At 44.4% G+C, this 17,328-nt stretch overlaps 1 protein-coding gene across 1 annotated transcript in view; it reads left to right on the top strand.

The window, feature by feature from the left end:
- Positions 1-1,052: 1,052 nt before the first annotated feature.
- NUDT3 (nudix hydrolase 3) overlaps positions 1,053-17,328 on the top strand; it is a 108,871-nt gene continuing 92,595 nt past the window's right edge. The window contains exon 1 of the mRNA XM_069564138.1: positions 1,053-1,679. Within this exon, the coding sequence (XP_069420239.1) occupies positions 1,581-1,679 (99 nt within the window). The 5' untranslated portion in view covers positions 1,053-1,580. The remainder of the gene's footprint in view (positions 1,680-17,328) is intronic.

The following is a 17,328-nucleotide window of genomic DNA, read 5'->3' as shown; positions in this document are numbered from 1 at the left end:
TTATGACAATAACTTCAAAGATCACTGATCATAGTATAATGAGAAGCTTGCAGTATTTTGAGAATTACTAAAATGTGACACAGAGATAAGTGAGCAAATACTGTTGGAAAAAAGTTGCTCAATGCAGGATTGCCACGGTCCATCAATTTGTAAAAAGACAAAAACAAAGTAAAATAAATCGAGGTATGTTTGTAGTTACAATGTATTATGTGACTACTATGTGCCAGGTGTCAAATGCATTTATTTCTATTTTAGAGGGGTATAAATTATGTAAATGAATTCCAATTTAGGTTTGTTTGGCTTCAAATCCTGATCTTTTTGGATTATGCTGGGGCTGCTAAGTCGCTTCAGTCGTGTCTGACTCTGTGCAACCCCATAGACAGCAGCCCACCAGGCTCCCCTGTCCCTGGGATTCTCCCGGCAAGAACACTGGAGTGGGTTGGACTACACTAAATACACCCAAATTCAAAAAAAGAAAAAAAAAAGGGGGGAGGGTAATAAGCAATTCACAAACAAATCCCACAGAGGATTTTCAGAACCTCCGGGGCATCCACATGGACTACTTTCGGTGTGGGCTATTAAGAACAAGTCACACTCCTTTTACCTTGCTGGAGGGCGTCTGGCTGTCTTTCCCTGGAGAATCTATTTGACATCCACAGTGTATCCTCTTTTACTGCCCAAATGATGATGCCTTATGATTTGCACACTGTCTTTCTCACTCCTTTCTAGCCCTCCTGTATACCTAAAGAAGAAGCATTTGCCTTTTTGCACGATAAAGAGATGTAAGGTAAAATACCTGTCCTTTCAATGAATTACATGATCCAGCCCATAGACTGTCAGAGATCCTGGATGTCAAGGCAACGTGCACCACCTTCTGCCCCGTTTCTGTTCAGTGCTTAATCCCAGGAATCTCGGGTTGCCCTCTCCATTGCGTTTAACTGCAACCTACTTTTTACCTCTAGACCTCCCTCTCACCCGCTCCCTGATGGATGAGCAAGGCCAAGGACCAGGCGGCGTGACCTTGGGCAAATTCTGGCTTCCGCCTCCTTAGCAGAGAGGGGCAGCCCAGCACCCGCACCCTCTTCCCCTTCGCTTCCTCCCAGAGCGGCTCCCCGTCCCCGCCCCTACGCTACTGGCGTAGTGGCCGCGTCGAGCCGCGGCGCCCTCTCATCCCAGACGCTCGTTTACGCCGGGCGGACTGGGAGGGCGCGATTCCCGAACGCGGCCGGCGCTGCGAGCGCGCGGCCGTCCCGCAGGCCGGCGCGGCCTTACGCCGCTGACGCAGCGCGCCCAAGATGGCGGCGCGGTCGTCGTCGGGGGTGGCGGCGGCAGAGGGGGCGGCGGCCGCGGCGGCGGCGGCGACGGCAGCCGTGACGGCGGCGGCGGAGCGGGGCCTCGGCCGGGGGGAATGAGGCGGCCGCGGCGAGCCAGCGGCGGAGCCGTGTAGCGGAGTAGCGGCTCCCCCTCCCTGCTTCTCTTGGCCGAGCCGGGGGCGCGCGCGCGCGCGCGGCCGTCCGGAGCGGGCTCCCCACCCTCGACTCCCGAGACCCGCGCCGCACCCCCCAACCCGGGCCCGGAGGATGATGAAGCTCAAGTCGAACCAGACCCGCACCTATGACGGCGACGGCTACAAGAAGCGGGCCGCGTGCCTGTGTTTCCGCAGCGAGAGTGAGGAGGAGGTGAGGCGCGGGGCCGGCCGGGGGTCTCCGGGGTCGGTGGTCACCTCGGACTGAGGCGCGGGGTGGGGGGCGCGGCCCGGGCCCGGCCTCTCGGTTCGGCCCGAGTGAAGTTCCGACGGAATTTCCTGAGGCGAGGGCGAGGGGGAGAGGGACGAGGACGGTGGGCGGAGGGGAAGTGGGTCTGAGGTTCGGGCCACGGGGACGGCAGCTCGCGGCCGGGGCACTCGCGAGCGGGCCTCCTGTCACTGAGGAGAGAGGGGCGGCGGGCAGAAGGCGGTGGCCGGGGAGAGCGCGCGGGTTTCGGGCCGGGCCTGCGGCTTGGGGTCCGGGGAGGGCAGCCCCGCGCTTGTGTCAGGCCAGCCCGGCACATGTGTGTGTGCAGGAGCCGCCGTGCACGCGGCGCGGGGCCGGCCCTTTGTGGCGGAGAAAGCATCCACTTCATTGGCAGGTTCGGGGTTTGCCGAGGGATTATGTACGTCTGGGAGCCCGAGGCGGTGGGGGGAGTCTTAGGAAGATTTAGGGCGTTGTGCAAAAGCCAAAGCCAGTTGTTTATTTGCCACTGCGCTGGGTAGTCCATATGGTATAAGCCTGAGAAGAAAGGACAATTTGATAAGATAATCTTTGTGGGTTGAAAATTTTTTCATTTTAACTGGGAAAGCCAAAATCGGTCTTTTAAGATTCTTTGCCCGGACATTCCTCCATTGCCCTAGGAAGATCTTTAGGATTAAATTTGCTTGCAAAATAGAAATGCTTAGAATCAGTTTCTTTTTGCATAGGGTACTTAAAAAAAAATCACTAAACTCCTCAAAGCCGTTTCTCTGGTGATAAAGGGAATTCAGAGAAGGTAATTTTTTTTTTCTTTTTTGTAAATCCTCAAAGAATAGCTGCTTTGGAAATTCATAAGATGCCTGTGGGAACGCGTTCCTCTCGTGTGTACGGTGGGAAAATGGCAGTTAAACTGGAAACAGTGAAGGACAGTGAAATTCAATATGCTGTATTCCAGCAGGCAGCAGTGGGCTGTCGTGGCAGGGCTGCAAGTACAGTACATCGTGTTGAAATGGAGAGAAAAGAACTTGACCCGTTAGTTATGAAAAGAAGCTGTGATGAAAGACAGATGGGTTGCCAGAAGTTGCTGTCCAAAGATATTTAGGAGGAAGTGGAAATTTATTGCCTGGGAAAAAAAAAGTTAATAAAAGCACTATAATGGTTCTGTTGAGAGATTTTGTGTGTTCCCTTTCAGCGAAACAGTAGGAAACTAGATTTGGAAATGTGTACTTTGTGTCCAAGAATATATTGTGAAAGTACTCAAAACCGATGCATTGTAATAGCTGCTGGGCAGTGCCTTGCTGTAAATTGTGTACTGTTTTGGAATACATGCTTGCATAAAGTAAAATGACTGGTGATGTTTACTGCCCCAGAGGCTTTGTTCTCTCCATTATCATGTCATATTGTGGGAAATCAGATGGGATCACAGGCTGTTAATTGGAGGGAAAACTAATTAGCATAATAGCATGTCTTACTGTAGTAAAATGGTTAAATCTGTGGGAACCCCAATTATAAGGAGAAGGGTATATAATTGTATGAATGATGAAAGACTTTACATCTTAAATAAATCGTATTTAACTTTACGTGTTAAATAAATCATAAGGAATTGAGAACACGTGGATATTTTGGATAAATTGGAAACCCTTTATGGATAATGAGCAAAGTAATGAAGACTTGGTTTTCTATTTTCTGTTAAAGATTTATTATGTACCAGTACAAGCAGCACTGATGTTAAAACATTTGACTGATCAGGAAGTTTCCTCTACTGAATTTCTTTTTGAACATTGGTTAATGAGCAGAAGATTCATGCAGACCTTTAATTACAGATTCAGTAGATAATACAGCTAAAGCCTAGGAAGAATAAAATTAATGAAATGGGTGTATTTTAGATTTGTTTAAACTAATATATGTTAAGAGCCTACTGTATCGGTGCAGCATTCTGTAACATGGGATTTAAAGATAAACATCCCTCCTTGTCCCAAAAAGTTGAGTGGTTTTTGATTGGAACCCTTAATTGGGAGGGATTTTGGACCACGGAATAATCTCTAGGGTGCCATTCAATTCTCAGATTATATAATTGTGTTGGAAGGGAAGTAATTTGTTAGTTCCAGGAGAACTTGTATGTTCTCAGTAGTAGTGCCAGAAACTGGAAGTATTAGCCGCCACGCATTGTGGCAATGTGAAATTCAAACTCAATAGGACATTCAACCCAATTTTATTTTTTAATGAGCACTAATGGCTTTAATCAAGATAGAATAATTTACAGAATACTATCGATATTAGCATTAAAACAATAATAATGTAAGTATGAATAGGACCCTGATTTATAAATTTAGTTAACCAGTGTCAAGAAACATACATACAATGTAAAGAAAAAGGTGGAAAATATTAGCAGATAATAGACCATGAGTCAAACCTTCTAGCATTCCATTTTCCAGCCTCAGAAAATTTTATTTATAGGCCAGCAGTGATAGCAGCTGAGATACTGATCCAGGTTGGGGTGTGTGAACATATTCAGCAAGTTTACTGAGCAGCTTTATTGAGCACTCATTAAATGTCAGGCTCTGTGATACAGTTACAAAGGAGACAGGCAGGCAGGAAGCCTAGAGGGGGAGACTCAACAACATGATGAAAATGAGTTCTCTTTCCTTTAAATCTCTGTCTGCTTTTCCTGTTGATAAACAAGCATCATCAGTAGCAGGAAAATTCCCCTCCGTAGATGTTTTACTAATTATGGTGACATTTCGATAAAACCTTTAGGTTGGGGCGTTGGTGACACTTAGACATTCTTACAGTGCACCTGAGGTACAGTGGACAGTCTCTTGCCCAGCCTCTGCTGTAACCACTCGATACACTGAGCACTTGCTTCTGCTCTGTGAGCTGCTGGTCCTGACGGGTTCCAGACCACGTGGGCTCCCAGCCAGTTGTATCGATCCCTGTATTTATGTTTTTTGAAATATATGCATTGTATTTATCTCTATATCTGTATATATTTTTTGTAATACACTGAAAATTGTAATTATGCAGTATAATTAAATATGCCAGTTGGTGAAATTTGAGTTCGAAAAGAATGGTTTTGTGAAAAATATTTCAAATGCTTTGGAATGATCCAGTAATTTCAAGTTACTAAAAAAAATTGCTGATCGATTAATATGGATTAGAAAACTAAAAAAGATGGAAAAGAAGTCTTAAAAGTTTAGATGGACCCTGCATATAGATCACTTCATGAATGTTTTCAGGTTTTTGTTTTTCTTCTTAAAGTCAAGAGCTGAAAAATACAGGTCAAACATGGTGGGCATAGTATATGAAAGACAACTTGCATTTCAACAGTAGACCCAGAGTCAAGATCATGGACTGACTACATCGTGACTGACAAAGATTAGCAAATAAATACACTTTATTTGTTTACTTATTTAAGCTGTGCATCATGGTGGATTCTTAGCTCCCTGACCTGGGATGGAACCTGTGCCCCCTGAAGTGGGAGCATGGCGTCCTAACCGCTGGACTGCCAGAAAGTTTCTGCATTTATATTTTTAATCTGCCATATCTTCCAGTTAATATCTTATCATAAACACTACAGAAGACTGAAACGTATTTCTTAAGACTTTATCTCACTAAATTGGGTATTAAGACATTCGTCTTTGTCATGGTATTCACCTGGGGCCTTCCTAAAGCACTTCCAGTGAAATCTTCTCTCTTAGACCCATTCCTTTTCTTCTTTGGAGCCTCTGTGATTACAGAAAGGGAGAGAGACTAGGGGTGGGCTTGCTTGTACTCTGCCCTTCCTGGCCTGGGGTAGGGGAGTGTGACACAGGCGTTTTAGACAGTTGAAATATCTAGCAATGTGAAATACTCTCCTGGAAAGGCTAGCGATACTGACTATACGTGGGGTGACATCGCAGTGCTTGGGAAAGTTGAAGTTGCTCCTCAGGGGTCTTTTTTACTGAGGCAGAAAGGTAAGTATTGACTGGATCATCTCAGATTTCCTTGTTTTTTTATTAAAAAAATATATGTGTATATATGGGAGAAGGCAATGGCGCCCCACTCCAGTACTCTTGTCTGGAAAATCCCATGGATGGAGGAGTCTGGAAGGCTGCAGTCCATGGGGTCACTGAGGGTCGGACGTGACTGAGCGACTTCACTTTCACTTTTCACTTTCATGCATTGGAGAAGGAAATGGCAGCCCACTTCAGTGTCTTGTGGGGAGAATCCCAGGGACAGGGGAGCCTGGTGGGCTGCCGTCTATGGGATCGCACAGAGTCGGACATGACTGAAGTGACTTAGCAGTAGCAGCAGCATATGTGTATGTGTATATATATATATGTGTATATATATATATGTATATATATATGTATATATATATATGTATATATATATATCTTTTTAAAAACCAAGAACAAAACTGTCCTTAAAGGTCTTAGTTTTGTTTGTTGAGCTTTTCCGTCAGGAGCCCTGCCTCTTGTGGCATGGGCTTCCTGGTTCTCATTTCCTCAGATCCTTGAGCTCACTAGGTTGGGTGAGGGGATGCCTGACATTGAACACCCTCAGTGAGTGGAGACTCTGGTAGCCTGAGTGTCAGTAAAAATGCCCCCAAGGGAGCACGTGAAAGGACCTTCCCCCAGGCTCCAGAGTGGGAAGTAAGGCTCAGGTGGCACTCCCAGGGGTGAGAACCATGGTGAAGAGCTTCCCGTGGAGCCCAGGCCGTTGGGGAGTCCTTTTGTAGCATATCTAGGGGATTGTCTAGTATCACATTGCTCTAGAGTCACCACAAGTGCATGGATCCAGCTGACTGGACATTTCTGATCCTTGTGTTTCTACATCTTTCCTGAGGCTTTGTGTGTGTGTGTGTGAGAGAGAGAGAAGGGGGGAGAGAGAGAGAGCGAGCGTGTGTGTGTGTGTGTGCATGTGTGCACACACTTGTGGGCATCCCCATACTCTTTTCGTCGTGCCTGCCTAATAAATACAAGTTAGTCAGTTAGATGTTTCTCCCATTACCTGCTTTTATACCTGCTTCCCAAGCTGTGTATTCTAGTCTGAAATTGTACTGAGATCTTCATTATTCTTTTGTACTTCTTGCCCTAATCTTTTGCTTTTGGGTGAGTCTCATTTTTCAATAAATAAAGTGTTGTGTATCTGCTTTAGTAGAAACGGTAGTAGAAATAGTAGCAAAAGGCAAGGCTCTTGTTCAAGAACACATTTGTTTATTTATTCCTTCAGCACACTTTTCTTTTTTTTTCTGTGCTGTGCTGCTTACTTGATCTTTGTTCTCCAACCAGGGATTGAACCCCTGCCTCTTGCGGTGGAAGCACAGCGTCGTAACCACAGGACTGCCAGGGAATTCCCTCCACTGCATTATTTTGGCCTAACCCGGTATTGCCTCTTGCCTGGATTATGACTTTATCCTCCTGACTGGTCTCCCTGCTTGTGCCCTTACCCCCTAGTCTTCATGGCTACAGTGCTAGAGCGATTCTTCTGACACAGAAGTCAGATTTTGTCACTCCTCTGCTCCAGTGGTGGTCTGTCTCAGCAAATCCACAGTCTTAACCAGTGCTCTGGTGATCTGGTTCCCTGCCATAGCTCTGAGCTCATCTCATCACCCTCCCTCTCTCTCACGCCACTCTTCCAGCCCGCTGGCTTCTGTACTGATTCTCCCCGGTGGTGTCTGCATGGCTCCCTCCTCCACCTGAGGTCTTTGCTAGATTTATCAGACAGGTCTTTAGCGACCACCCTGTATAAGATAACAGCAGCCCTTTGTGCATCGGTTGATGCTTCTTTCTTGGCAGCACATGTCACATCGAGACACACTGTGTATTCGTTCTGTGCATTGTCTGTTTCCTCTCACCTGCGCGCAGGCTAGTCCCTGAGGGTAGGGATGTGTGTCTCTCTTATCTTCTTTGTTCACTCCTGTGTCCTCAGTGCTTAGAATGGTAGTAGATGCTCAATATTATTTGTTGACTGTGTGAGTGAATGAATGAATGAATGAATGAGTGAACATATAGCCCCTACTTTCAGAAAGCTTGCAGTCTAGTGGAGGAACTGAAAATAACCAAAAGATACCAAATGCTGGTGTCTACCAGTGAAGTGTTGATAGATAGGTCTCAGAGAAGTCTCCCAGCTCTTTTTTTTTTTTTTTCCCAGCTCTTGTTTTATTTCCACTCTTAGTGACAAGGTGGGCTTCCCTCATAGCTCAGTCGGTAAAGAATCTGCCTGGAATGCAGGAGACCTGGTTTGATTCCTGCGTCAGGAAGATCCCCTGGAGAAGGAAATGGCAAACCACACCAGTATTCTTGTCTGGAGAATCCCATGGACAGAGGAGCCTGGCAGGCTGTAGTCCATGGGGTCACAAGAGTTGGGCATGACTTAGCGGCTAAACCAACCACCACCAGTGACAAGGTGTCTGATAATCTTGAGTATCAGCTTACAGAAGGTGTGTGTATTTGGTTGTAAATCTTTTCAGAATCTCTTTGCGTGATTCTATCATAGGACATTTAGGATTTCTTTCAGATGTTGAACTTGAAAGTCTGTGCCATCTCACAGGATTTGTGTTGGGCACTTGATGTGCTGTACTGATCCCCAACCCTAGTGATGCCTAGGGAAAAGGATTTTCATTTTGCTGATGGCCTGGAAAGTTTTATTAACAATTAAATAAACACACCAACAAACTGTAATCAAGTAGTGATACTGTTTTAATGACTTGTCGATAGTGGTTCATTGTCAAAAATGTATGTCAAATTTGGATTCTGAAGTTTTGTTAATATTAAAGTAGTTAATTTAAAGATGAAGATTAATAGGGATGCTCATAAAATTTTCCTGTCATCATCCCTTTTTTCTTTATGTAGGTCAGAGTAATAGAAACAAGGTGTAAAGTTTATGGGTGCTGAATCTAAAGGATTTGGTTGATGGTGGTTAACATGAAACAGGACAAAGAAATCATCATGGACAAAAAAAGATAATATATGGGTAAAAGAATAAGGAATTGAATTTGGAAATAAAGTTCAAACTTAAAATTTAGTAATAAAACATATACACCTGAGTTTCTGAGTAAAATACTCTCAACACTCATGAAAACTTGAATCCATTTTGAGAATTTTTGCGTTGAGGTAACATAGATCCTCGAGTGTTCAATCTTTTTCCCAGCCTTTTTGAAGCCTTTTCTTCCTGACCTTTTGAATAGGAAAAGGTGTTCAGTTTCTTTTTTTTAATCAATCAATTAACCGTTGGTTGCACTGGGTCTTCATTGCTGCGGGCAGGCTTTCTCTAGGTGCAGAGTGCGGGCTTCTCTCGTCGCGGCGGCTTCTCTCGTCGCGGGTGGGCTCTAGGCTCACGGGCTTTAGTAGTTGGGCCTCTTGGGCTTAGTTGCTCCATGGCAGGTGGAGTCTTCCCAGACCAGGGATTGAATCTGTGTCCCCTTCATTGGCAGGCGGATTCTCATCCACTGTACCACCCGGGAGATCCAGGTGTTCATTCTTAGATTTATTCATTCATTTATTCATTTGTCCTACAAACTTTCACTGAGTGCCTACTTCCAGGTTGGATACTGTTCATGAACAAGACAGAATGGAAGCCATTGCTTTTGTGAAGATCTGATGTAAATACCAGTAAACGAGCAAAAATACCAGTGTATTTAAGTATTGTACAGGTAGAGATAAAATACTGTAGTCTTTTCAAGAGGTAGGTCTGAAAGGATGTGAAGTCGAGACCCTAAAGTTTCTTTATGCTCTTTTCAGGGTGACTTACTCAGAAAGACTACCTTGAATAGGTAATGCTTATGCACACAATACACAATTCAAAACTTGCAAAGGGCATGGAGTGAAATCTCTTTCCCACCCGTCTTCTCTAGCCACCCTGTTTCTCACTCCTTCTTTCAGAGGTTTTCTGTGTGCACGTGTGTGTGTAGTAGGCTGTTGCACACAAGTCACGTAGTTAGCTTATCCGAGTTAGTACTGCAGTGCATTGCAAGGAAAAGGTTGGAGGACATTCTTTGTTTAATAGAGCAAAAGCTTGCCAGTTTTTCCCAGAAATGTATTTGAACCCAGGCCACTAGAATACCCATGATTTTTGAATACTTACCTAATTTTATTGAGGTTTGTTTACCTTAAATGCCAGGGATCCTTCTAGAGTGAGGAACTTCTGGGAATCTAGTGGGTGTGTGTGGGTGTGTGTGTTTGTGAGAGAGAGAGAGAGATCAGTTCTTTCGAGAGGGGGATGTGTTGTCAGTGCGCTGTGTGTGTCAGGAGAGTGCTGTCATATGGAAGCTACTTGCCTTCAAGCTTCTGAAAAGCAGCTCAGCAGTCCTCTGGTTCATAGTGTATTTTCTCATTTCTGAAATCTCATTCTTTAGACTACTCAGAGTTGACCTTTTAAGCCATAGTGTCTTCTTCTCAGGATGGTGTATGGTAGGCAGCTGTTCACTTTAGCTGTGTGCCTTTGTCCCCAGCTGTGGAGTGGGGAGGAGGGAGAATTCTGAGTGGAGCTGTGGCTTTTCAGCTCCTCCTGAGACAGACAGTGAGATAATAGAATATATATATATTGATCTCTGTTCTTGGTTCCTGGCATAAAGCTCCTTAAACTCTTCTAATTTCCAAAGTGACAAAAACACGAGGAGTGTCTCTTGTTCTAATATTGGTCCTTAACTTCTGTTCCTGACACAGAACTTCTGAAACTTGTAATTACCTGTGTGATAGGAGTGTCTTTTTCTAACGAGGCAACTCCGGGTGGGCTCCTGAATGGTTCTTGGATGAGAACTGGTCACCAGAAAGACCAAGCCATGATTTGAAGCTTGAAATTTTCAGCAAACCCCTCCCCTCCCCGCCACAGTTCTCTTGAGAAGGGAGAAAATCTGAAAATGGAGTTAAATGTTTGATCATGCCTATATAGTGAAGCCTCTGTGGGGCTGGGAGAACTTCCAGTGGTCAGACACATCCACACGGGGAGGGTGATGCGCCCAGACTCCACGGGAGCAGAGCCTCCTTCGTGCAGGACCCTTCTGACCGGATAGGACCTTTCTTCACCAGGCTGTTCACCTGTGTTCTTTCATAAACTGTGAATGTAAGGAAGTGTTTCCCTGAGGTCTGGGAGGAACCCAAGGAGAGGGGTCATTGGCATCTCTGATCTGTAGCTGGTTGGTCAGAAGCACAGGTTATACATCTGAAGGGGGACAGGGACAGTCTCGTAGGACTGAGACCGTAACCTGTGGGATCTCCAGGTAGACACTTTCTGGGAGGATAGTGGCAGAATTGAGTTAAACTGTGGAACACCCAGCTGGCATTGCAGAGACTTGGCTTGGTGTGGAAAACCCCACACACATTTGCTGATCAGAAGTCTTAGACGTCAGAGCCAAGTATTACTGATCAGAAGCCTTCTGTGTGAGCAGTAGAGACTCACAGGGAAGAAGCACACAGTAGGGAAGAGCTGGGTTTTTCCTACTCAGGAAGAAAGAAAACTGTTTTTTTCCCTTCTCACAGACCAGGCCTTAAACTTCTCTCTCTCTTTCTAACACTCCCTCACAGGGAGAGCTGGGTGTGGGAAGGTATGACTGAAAAAGGTCATTGCCCGTGTAACCTCCTGATTTAATTTGAAATAGAAACAAATGAAACGCCCATATTCAAGTGTGAGCACCAAAAGTATTTGCAAAACAAACATGAAGTGATTTTTAAAATTTCTTTTTGACATCTTACTGTTCAAGTTATGTTCTGCCGCCGCTTGCTTAGTGCAGTTAACCAAAAGCGGGCTGTTTCTGTGAATCTAGTTACGTATCTGAGGCACGGTAAGAGCGTATTTTTTTGTGCGCTTTGTCCAAATGCACTTAATAAAACAAATTGTAGGCAGTGCAGGGTGCTTTTTAACCCCCTTTAAAATGGGAAATTAGTAACTCAAGTGTCATAAAACATTATCTTATGTTGTGGTATTTTGTGAGCACTTCCAAAAGGAGATAAAGAGAGTGAATTTCTACTCCAGGATAAAGCTTATTACAGAAAGAATAAAAATTTAAAGCAAGTGGAAGCAAAATGTTATAAAGAGAAGAAGAAAAGAGTATTATAAACATAAAAAAGAAATGATCCCTTAGGTAGACTTTCTTTGTATATAGTTAGTTGATCTCTTTGTTTGTAAAAGAGGAAAGAAAAAAGTCCTTTTAAAGAATTGCCTACTGCTGCTACTGCTAAGTCACTTCAGTCGTGTCCAACTCTATGTGACCCCATAGATGGCAGCCCACCAGGCTCCCTCGTCCTTGGGATTCTCCAGGCAAGAACACTGGAGTGGGCTGCCATTTCCTTCTCCAGTGTATGAAAGTGAAAAGTGAAAGTGAAGCCGCTCAGTCGCGTCCGACCCTTAGCGACCCCATGGACTGCAGCCTACCAGACTCCTCCGTCCATGGGATTTTCCAGGCAAGAGTACTGGAGTGGGGTGCCATTGCCTTCTCCAAGAACTGCCTAGAAGTCTGTTGTTTAACACTTCTCATTTGCTTCATGACAGCAGCTTAGCAGTGAACAGAAATGGATAGGAACTCATGCATGCAGTGCTGCTACTTCTATAAAAAGGAAGGGTGGTGATCTTTCTTGGAATATTTAAGAATCTTAGTAAAATATGCCCTAAGAAAAGTTATATGCTTTTGTAAAACACTTTTTATAATGAATACCATGAGCTAATGTATTTTTAGTAATTGGAACTTTGATTATTTGCTTGTTTACTAAATGACTTGTTTACCAGACTTATAACTTCAGTCATCATTTACTGAGTGTGCTGAGCCCTGACTCAAGGTTTTTACACTTATCACTGCAATGGTGATTTCTTCCCTGGAGATTTTATAGTTTGGATAGACTGTGTTTAATAATAGTAAGATGAAACCTTTAGATTTTATTGGTAAAATGAGTTAGTCTCTATATGTAATAACTATATTTCTATGGTATTTTCATTGGTTGGACAACTGTTTAATAAGAAACTAACTTGGTATCATCCTTCAGCTAGGCACTCTTGAGTGACTTTTTCTTTCAAAAAGGATTTTTTTTTAAAGTACAGAAGTAATTGTGGTGTCTATAAAGAATACTTCAAACTGAGGGGTTTAAGCTGTGTAGAATAACACAGTAGGGGAGAGAGAAGGTGGGATGATTTGAGAGAGCAGCATTGAAACGTATACATTACCGTATGTAAAGTAGATAGCCAGTGGGGATTTGCCGTACGACACACGGGGAGTCCAAAGTTCTGTGACAACCTGGAGGGGTGGGTTGGGGAGGGAAGTTTAAGAGGGAGGGGACGTATGTACACCTGTGGCTGATTCATGTTGATGTATGGCAGAAATCACAATACTGTAAAGTAATTATCCTCCAATTAAAAAAAAGCGATGTGCAGAATGCAGAATCTGAGCTCTTGAGGAGCTGTAAACTGTTGCAAGATGCAGATTAGAGTGTAAGATTAGAGAAGTGATGGAGAGGAATTTGAAGGAGACTGAAAATGAGGTGGAATATTAGCGACAGCTGTTTGAGGTGCGTGACACCACCCCTGAATGTCTTGGTTGGATTTGGGTAGCCGATGAAAATATTCCAGGTGGGAGACATTGGGCCAGGTAGGTCATGGAAGGTCATGCCTGGATGTATAGCCCTGGAAAGCCTGTTTGTCCTGAAACATTTTGAGGACTACAGACTGTTGGCTCATGGCTGTGTTTGGGCTGCAAGACGATTAAGAATTTAAAAAATATTAGTATCCAATATACTAATATTGAAAAATTTCAAATAAGGAATCTTGTCTTTATCTCTGTGATACCAGGGCCCAGGGTCAGCTCCCATTTATTGTGGTGGCTAAGGTGTTCTTCCCTTTTTTAAAAAAATATAAATTTATTTATTTTAATTGGAGGTTAATTACTTTACAATATTGTATTGGTTTTGCCATACATTAACATGAATCCGCCACAGGTATACACGTGTTCCCCATCCTGAACCCCCCTCCCTCCTCCCTCCCTGTACCATCCTTCTGGGTCGTCTCAGTGCACCAGCCCCAAGCATCCAGTATCATGCATCGAACCTGGACTGGCGATTTGTTTTATATATGATATTATACATGTTTCAGTGCCATTCTCCCAAATCATGTTCTCCCTTTTGAAGGTAGAGTTAGGAGGAAGTGTTTCTTGTACCGTTGTAAATTTCTCTCAAAAATGAAAAGAAGAGAAAAAGGGTTCCATGTTTCAAGAAAAATGGAAGAGTGCCTATTTCTTTGTGGAGATGAAAATGTTATTACCTCTTTACTTTGGAAACATGATGTGTCTCTCTCAGAATGATCTGATGGACTTCAGATACGTAGGCACTGCCCAGGCCCCTTGGGTGGTGTTTGAGGTTTGGTGTCTGAGGTAGTGAAGAGCTTGGGTCCTGGAGTCAGTCGGCGGGGGCCCTGGCTCTTATACTCGCTAGTCTCTGATGTTGAGCAAATTACTTTACACCTCGTCTTCTCCTATTTCATTGTACTGTGGGAAGGTTAAGTGAAATTATTTATTATATAGAACACTTAGTCTAGGGACTGGCACAAATCCGTATTCAGTGTCAGCTATGTAAATATATAACCCAGAAAAAGGCAATTTCTACTTCATTGCAGCTTGAGGTTGGAGGAAATTGTAGTAAGAAGGTGGTTTGGGGAAATTTCTGAACCTCAGTTGTTTGCTTGTTAATTCAGCTAGGCACTGTGCTGTGTTCAGTGAATAAGGCCCCGACTTTCGTGAGGTCTGGCACGGAGTTAGATAACTAAGGCAGGAGTTACAGTACAGTGTGATATTTGAAGTATTTGATCTTAAAGTAGTGATCTTTAATCATTTGTGGCAGTTTCAGTGTTAGGAGAGGCGCCGGACAGGGCAGACAGCGTGCTCGGCGATGGCGGCGCTGTAGGTGGCCCGGCACCTTGCCTTCCTCAGATCATCCGCTGTGGGGCAGCTACCATTGATTCAGCAGAAGAACAGGAAAGAAGCCTTTCTCTGGATGAAGATAGTTCTTATCCTCTCCTCTCTCCCTGCTCTGCCCCCACCCCAGTCTGTGCTGGGAAAAAGAAAATTAAGAGGGGAGACCAACCCAACTAGTGTCTGAGGGAAGGAAAAGGATATTTTTCCTCCTCATTCCCACGGACTTGAAAACAAAAAAATCAACCAGTTTTGAACTTGGGGCTGCCACTAGAACTAGAAAAATCCTTCAAGATCCGACTTTTTATTTTTTATTTCATGATATAAGTACTGTGTACCATTAAAAATTAGTACTTTATTGCATATTGAGGAAATTATTTTAAATGCATAAAAGTAATAAGGCAACTTATATTTATTTAAAAAATAATCCCTGTGAATTGCTCTGCTTTGATGCTAAAACTTTTTTTAAGTACAAATACAGTGCTGTGGGAGAAAGAGTAAGGGAGGTAAATTCTTCTTGGGTTTGAGAAGGTGTGAGGCTTGGAAGGACTTGGGGCAGAGGACTTGAGCAGGGGACTTGGGGAGAGTATGCTGGGGTCAGACTGAGCAGAGGTGGCCAAGGGCCGTTGAGGCAACAGTGTTCACAGTAGAGCATCTGGAGGAGAACTTGGGACTGTGGCGCAGGGTTCTGAGTGTCCTGAAGGATTGATTTTTCGGGCAGAAAATCAGAGTATGGATTAATATTGTGTCGTTCTGTGAATAATTTTGGAAGTGGGTGTCTGTGGAGAGAAGGGTAGGTGTTTATTATTTTTAGGATCTCTGGCCAGCTCCTCCTTCCTCAGAGCATTCTCTCCTTTCTGGAGAAAGCCCCTCTTGGAGAGGAGGAGGAGGCCATTCAACAGCTCAGAAACCAAATGGGCCAGTGTGCCCTCTCCCTTCTCTGATGGGCCCATGCGGGTGCAGGACTCAGGCGCTGCAGGTCGGCCACTCAGCCCTTGGGACTGGGTTCTGAGGAGGCCGCTGAGGGAGGTGAGGAGCGGAGTAGCTGTATGCTGAGCACATGTCCGTGTTGTTGGCCAGGTCGTGCCTCTTGCTGCCAGCCCTAGAGTGCCAGGGTATAGGCCCATCTTCCAAGCCTGGCCCTGTAGTCCCTGTCACTCCAGTTTTCTGACCCTTTGATGTTTCTTCCAGTAGGCTACAGATACCCAGACTTGGTTTCTGTTCTAGCAACCCAAGAACTCTGTCTAATACATCTCCTGCGTCATTTTTTTAAGTTAACCTTACTAATCCAGTGCCCTGGAAGAGACGTCTTTGTGTTGAGTCAAAATTTGTATTTATTTTTCTAGGAGAGCTCTTATATGGAGCAGATTTTAATATCCCCGCCTTTTGTGTGTGTGTGTGGTAAAAATTTTTTCATGCTAAAGTTTGTAAAATTTATTTTAAGTGGCCAAAAAATAATCTAGTCAAATTAGAGCAAGTGAAACTAACACTGATCTGAACTGATATTTTTATGAAATACTTCCCAGCTTCATCATACCCTCCTACCCTTGATGCCTATGGCTTCTTTTTTTAAGAATTAATCTAAACAATATTTGAGAATGTGTGAATTTTTATATTTTAAACCTTTTGGGTGTCAAGGAACAGATAAAAACTGAATTTTAAAAATGAAAGCTTATGAAAACTGTAGGATGCTTCTTAAAATGCACATTGTAGTCTCCAGGTTCTGTGTCTGTTAACAAGAATTTATTGCATCTTTATACACAGTATTCTAGGTGCAGGGATGATTTTTAAAACTGTGAACGTGTTCCCTGGTCTTCAGGAATATGCTTTTCTAAACTGGTTAATTAAATTTCTTTTAGCCGTGTTGGTACAGTTGAACAAATGGCAGCTGTGTATTCTGGGTGGAATCAGGTAGAAAAACCGAGAAGGCAGAACTTAAAGCATTTAGAGCAGACAGAAGGAGAAGGAGGGGCTTTCTTGGCAGCCGCCGGCAGCGGAGTGGAATCCGCCTGCAGTGCAGGAGGCCTCAGTTCGATTCCTCGGTCGGAGAAGATCTGCTGGAGAAGGGATAGGCTACCCACTCCAGTATTCTTGGGTTTCCCTTGTGGCTCAGCTGGTAAAGAATCCGCCTGCAATGCGGGAGACCTGGGTTCAGTCCCTGGGTTGGGAAGATCCCCGGAGAAGGGAAAGGCTACCCACTCCAGTATTCTGGCCTGGAGAGTTCCACGGACTGTAGGTCCATGGGGTCGCAGAGTCAAACACGACTGAACAGCTTTTTCATTTTCACTTTTCCTGGTGGTCCAGTGGTTAGGACTCAGCACTTTCACAGCTGGGACCCAGGTTCAATCCCTGGTTGGGGAACTAAGATTCCACAAGCCATGGGGGTACAGCCAAAAAAAAACAAAAAAACCCGGCTGTGCTTTGCAAGTACCTCAGGTTGGAGGCAAAATACTGAAAGAGTCAATCTTGGGCTTTACGAAATGGATGGAATTTAGATAGCTAGGAAGGCAGGGAAAGGTATGTTAGGAGAAGGGGGCCCACTGTGATTGGGATTGGGGGCGAGCTCACTGCGTGCCTGAGACTGAGTGTCTGAACCTCGGGTGGGCCTAGTGGTGAGGAAGGGGAAGGTTGAGAGTCTGCAACCTTGACTTCCGAGGATTAGGACTTTGGTTTGGGGCCTTTGGGGAACCATAAGTGTCCTTCAAAGAGCTGCTGTGGAAAGTCTTGAGA

The sequence above is a fragment of the Ovis canadensis genome, chromosome 20 (genome assembly GCF_042477335.2).
Source record: "Ovis canadensis isolate MfBH-ARS-UI-01 breed Bighorn chromosome 20, ARS-UI_OviCan_v2, whole genome shotgun sequence".
NCBI classification, from domain to species: Eukaryota; Metazoa; Chordata; class Mammalia; order Artiodactyla; family Bovidae; genus Ovis; species Ovis canadensis.
Note: the sequence above shows the minus strand (reverse complement) of the source record. Positions and strands in the feature narration are given on the sequence as shown.